The 5,679-nt window shown below is 34.5% G+C and overlaps 1 protein-coding gene across 1 annotated transcript; it reads left to right on the top strand.

Moving 5' to 3' along the window:
* The first annotated feature begins 355 nt into the window (after positions 1-355).
* Positions 356-1,297, top strand: LOC127540641 (olfactory receptor 480-like). Its single transcript, XM_051965418.1, has one exon. The coding sequence runs from the start codon at positions 362-364 to the stop codon at positions 1,295-1,297; it is 936 nt and encodes a 311-aa protein (XP_051821378.1). The 5' UTR covers positions 356-361.
* Positions 1,298-5,679: the final 4,382 nt, after the last annotated feature.

Genomic DNA, 5,679 nt, shown 5'->3' with positions numbered 1-5,679 from the left:
ACAGAATGTCATTTATACATTCCAATATATCCTCTGCAGATAGTTAAGAAAGTTTCCTATCATGGGAACTCAAGTATTCTTTTCACTCTTCTGTAATTTTTACACTGTCAAAATGAAAAAGATGGCAAATGAGAATACTGTTTGTTCATGGGGAAGAATTGGGAGGAAACCAATTTGTTCATCTCTGCTTTATTTATTAACAGCCTGCTGTGATGTATAGGATCCAAGTATGGGAGGAAAATAGGAGTGGCACATAGGATCAGTGAATATTTCCTGAATTCAATTGTCATTTCTACATCTTAGTTCTTTATTCTATTTTAAAACCTCCTTTTTTCTGTCTTATAGATATTCTTTCCAAGAGATGTCTGGCAACAACTGCACTGCTGTGACTGATTTCATTCTTTTAGGGCTAACGGATGAGCCAATGCTTTGTGTCATCCTCTTTGTGATATTTCTGGCTGTCTATACTGTCACTTTACTTGGAAACCTTAGTATAATCGTATTGATCAGAAAGAGTTCCCAACTTCACACTCCAATGTATCTTTTCCTTAGTCACTTGGCTTTTGTGGACTCTGCATATTCCTCCTCTGTCACACCTGTTATGCTCAAGAGCTTCCTTGTGGAAAAAACCATAATTCCTCTGGAAGGCTGTGTGACCCAGATGTTTTGTGCAGCCAACTTTGGGACAGCTGAATATTTCCTGCTTGCTGTAATGGCCTATGATCGATATATGGCCATCTGTAACCCCCTACTCTACTCCACCAATATGTCTCCAAAAGTATGCACTCTGTTACTAATCTCATCCTACCTGAGTAGCTGTATAAATGCTAGCATCTTTACTGGTTGCTTATTGATTAGGTCCTTCTGTGGACCCAACAAGATTAATCACTTTTTCTGTGATTATTCACCACTTTTGAAGCTTTCCTACTCCCAAGATAATCTCGCTGAAATTATTCCTTCTGCTTTTGCTGGGTCAATAATTATGATCACAGTACTAGTTATCATAATCTCTTATGTATACATCCTCTTTTCTGTCCTGAAGATAAAATCCTCTGAAGGGAGATCCAAAGCTTTTTCAACTTGCACTTCCCACCTCACAGCAGTCACTCTCTTTTATGGGACCACTACATTCATTTATGTTATGCCTAAGTCGAGCTACTCAGAAGATGAGAATAAAGTGGTGTCAGTTTTCTACATTGTATTGATCCCCATGTTGAACCCCCTGATCTACAGTCTGAGAAACAATGAAGTAAAAGGGGCCCTGAGAAAACTGATAAATAGGAAACATCTTTTTTAATGATTTCAACTCAATACAAGAAGTATATGTACTAAATACTAGTACTACATACAAAAATGTATTTCAGGAAGTAAAATAACTTTTGGGAATGTGAGGAAAAAAAACTTTTTTTGCCCATGATAATTAATATTTCCTGCTATAATCGTTAGGGTAAAATAATGATCTTAATTGTTCTTTAGAAAAGGTCTATTTTTATTTAGATGGGTAAAAGTTGTCAATTTAAATGTTGATTGGAAAGGTCTGATAACACATGTAATGTTCCACAAATGTGCATCTCTGGCTTTTGCAAAGGAAGAGGGAGACATGCTCTTCCTTGAGTCCAAAATTGTTTTTTGGAATCTGACAACACACATTTTCTATTTTCTATTGGAAGTTGCTTTTTACATTTACATGTTTATAGTCATCAAACTTCTTTTACGACACAGATATGGTAGTGATACCTAAACCAGGTAGGCTGAAAACAGAGAAAGAAAATTATAGACCAATCTCCCTAATGCATATTGATGCTAAAATCTTAAATAAAATATTAGCAAAAAGATTACCAAAAACCATGCCCAGGCTAATACACTATGACCAAGTAGGATCTATACCAGGAATGCAGGGATGGCTCATTATTAGGAAAACTATTACCATAATCGACTATATCAATAACCAAACTAACAAAAACCATATAATCATCTCAATAGATGCAGAAAAAGCATTTGATAAAATCCAACATCCATTCCTAATAAAAACACTTGAGAGTATAGGAATAAATGGACTTTTCCTTAAAATAGTCAGGAGCATATATTTAAAACCGTCAGTAAGCATTATATGCAATGGGGAAAAACTGGAACCTTTCCCAGTAAGATCTGGAGTGAAGTAAGGTTGCCCAGTATCACCATTATTATTCAATATTGTATTAGAAACACTAACCTCGTCAATAAGAATAGAGAAAGAAATTAAAGGAATTACAGTAGGCAATGAGGAAACCAAACTATCACTCTTTGCAGGTGATATGTATACTTAGAGAATCCCAGAGATTCTACTAAAAAGCTATTAGAAATAATTCATAACTTTAGCAAAGTTGCAGGATACAAAATAAATCCCCATGAATCCTTAGCATTTTTATACATCACCAACAAAATCCAACAGCAAGAGATACAAAGAGAAATTCCATTCAAAATAATTGTTGACAGCATAAAATATTTGGGAATCTATCTACCAAAGGAAAGCAAAATTACAAAAAACTTTCCACACAAATAAAGTCAGACTTAAACAATTGGAAAAATATTAAGTGGATATTAGGCCAAGCGAATATAATAAAGATGACAATACTCCCTAAACTAATCTACTTATTTAATGTTATACCAATCAGACTTCCAAGAAAATATTTTAATGATCTAGAAAAAATAACAACGAAATTCATATGAAATAATAAAAGGTTGAGAATCTCAAGGGAATTAATGAAAAAAAATCAAATGACGGTGGCTTAACTGTACCTGATCTAAAACTATATTATAAAGCAGCAGTCACCAAAACCATTTGGTATTGGCTAAGAAATAGATTAGTTGATCAGTGGAATAGGTTAGGTTCACAAGACAGAGTAGTCAACTATAGCAATCTAGTGTTTGACAAACCCAAAGATCCTAACTTTTGGGATAAGAATTCATTATTTGACAAAAACAGCTGGGATAACTGGGAATTAGTATGGTAGAAGTAGGCATGGACCCACACTTAACACCATATACCAAGACAAGATCAAAATGGGTCCATGATTTAGACATAAAGAACGAGATTATAAATAAATTAGAGGAACATAGGATAATTTATCTCTCAGACTTGTGGAGGAGGAAGAAATTTGTGACCAAAGATGAACTAGAGACCTAGATCACAAAACAGATCACAAAATAGAAAATTTTGATTACATTAAATTAAAAAGACTCTGTACAAACAAAACTAAGGCAAACAAGATTAGAAGGGAAGCAACAAACTGGGAAAACATCTTCACAGTTAAAGGTTCTGATAAAGGCCTCATTTCCAAAATATGTAGAGAATTGACTCTAATTTATAAGAAATCAAGCCATTCTCCAATTGATAAATGGTCAAAGGATATGAGACAATTTTCAGATGATGAAATTGAAACTATTTCCACTCATATGAAAAGAGTGTTCCAAATCACTATTGAGTAGAGAAATACAAATTAAGACAACTCTGAGATACCACTACACATCTGTCAGATTGGCTAAGATGACAGGAAAAAATAATGATGAATGTTGGAGGGGATGGGGAAAACAGGGACACTGATGCATTGTTGGTAGAGTTGTGAATGGATCCAGCCATTCTGGAGAGCAATTTGGAATTATTCCCAAACTGTGCATACCCTTTGATCCAGCAGTGCTACTACTGGGCCTATATCCCAAAGAGATACTAAAGAAGGGAAAGAGTGCCAAAATGTTTGTGGCAGCCTTGTTTGTAGTGACTAGAAACTGGAAAATGAATGGATGCCCATCAATTGGAGAATGGCTGAATAAATTGTGGTATATGAATGTTATGGAATATTATTGTTCTGTAAGAAATGACCAGTAGGATGAATACAGAGAGGCTTGGAGAGACTTACATGAACTGATGCTAAGTGAAATGAGTAGAAGCAGGAGATCATTATATACCTCAACAACGATACTGTATGAGGATGTATTCTGATGGAAGTGGATTTCTTTGACAAAGAGACCTAACTCAGTTTCAATTGATCAATTGATAGAAGCAGCTACACCCAAAGAAAGAACACTAGGAAATGAATATAAACTGTTTGCATTTTTGTTTTTCTTCCCGGGTTATTTCTACCTTCTGAATCCAATTCTCCCTGTGCAACAAGAGAACTGTTCAGTTCTGCACACATATATTGTATCTAGGATATATTGCAACATATTTAACATATATAGGATTGTTTGCCATTCAGGGGAGGAGGTGGAGGGAGAGGAAAAATCGGAACAGAAGTGAGTACAAGGGATAATGTTGTAAAAAATTACCCTGGCATGGGTTCCGTCAATAAAAAGTTATTAATAAAAAAAATGGAGATACATGTTTATAGTCATTGTGTGTGTTGCCTTATTGGCTCTGCTGTTATTACTCTCTATCAGATTATGTAACTCTTTCCTTTGTTTCTGTATTAATCATATTTGTTGTGGTTGTTGGCTTTCCTCCCCACATCATGGTAATATTTAATTCTGATTATGTATCACCATTTGTTTAGCTCTTACTCAGTCATGAGATATCTGCTTTGTTCCCAGTTTTTGTCACCACAAAATTGGTGCCATAAATAGTTTGATGTATGGAAGGACTTGTCTTGTATTACTGATCAGATCAGTGGCATAATATGCTTGGGAAAATGTATTCATTTTTCCCTTTGTGTAATAGCTCTTCCTTCATATGATATTGGGAGGGTGAGATATTCAAAGAAATTTAGTTCATGAAAAGCAAACTGCATCAATAAAGAATCATTTTAAAAAATCTCCACAACTTAGCCTTGTCCTCCTTTTCCAGTCTTATGCTTTCCTCCCTTCCGTGCAGGATACAATTTAGCTACAGTGTACTTCTATGTGTTTCCCCACATATGACACTCCATCTTCTGTGTCTCTATGTTGGCTGCCTCACTGGCCTGAAATCTTTTTCTTGCCCATGTCTGCCACTTGGTTTCTCTGGTTTTCCTGAGGACAGTTTGCATTTTACTTTCTGCAAAATGTGTTTCCTTTATAGTTTACAGTAGCTTTCTTGAGATTATCATTCACCTGCTCTGCCTATAATCTGTATATTCCTGGCCATTTATATATCGTCTCACCCAATAGAATGTGAGCTCCTGAAAGACTGGGGCTCTTTTTTGCTTTTCTTTGTGTTCCAAGATTATGACATAGAACTGGCATATAAGTAAGCCTTTAAAATCTTTGTTGACTGGTCAACAACTTGTTCATCATCTTTTGGATGTTTTCCAGATTTTCAGTATTTTCTTAAAATAGGGAAGGTAAGACCAAAAATTATATTCTATATTTACTCATATAAGGGAGGATTCAATGGCATCATCATATTCTCCATTTATAAATATAATTTTCTACTTTTCAATTATTGTTAACTTTTTAAATACATGTTAAAATTGTTTTGATTTCCAAATGCTTTCGCTCTTTTACTCTCATATTTTCTCATTAATAATGGAAGCAATTTGATATAGGTCTTAACATATAGTCATGTGAGACATTTTACCATATTAGTCATATTTTTAAAGGAAACATAGACCTTCCTTCAAAACATCACAAGAAAAATAATGTTAAAAGTTTTTTTTTGATATGCACTCAGACCTCATAGGTTTTTTCTCTGAAGGTATATAGAACTTTTCATAGTAAGTCTTTTTG

This window comes from Antechinus flavipes, chromosome 6 (assembly GCF_016432865.1).
Source record: "Antechinus flavipes isolate AdamAnt ecotype Samford, QLD, Australia chromosome 6, AdamAnt_v2, whole genome shotgun sequence".
In the NCBI taxonomy this organism is placed as follows: Eukaryota; Metazoa; Chordata; class Mammalia; order Dasyuromorphia; family Dasyuridae; genus Antechinus; species Antechinus flavipes.
The sequence above is the reverse complement of the archived record's forward strand: the minus strand, read 5'-3'. Positions and strand labels throughout refer to the sequence as shown.

Excerpts from the sequence above, each read along its gene's own strand:
- LOC127540641 (XM_051965418.1), top strand. The coding sequence starts at position 362 with ATGTCTGGCAACAACTGCACTGCTGTGACTGATTTCATTCTTTTAGGG.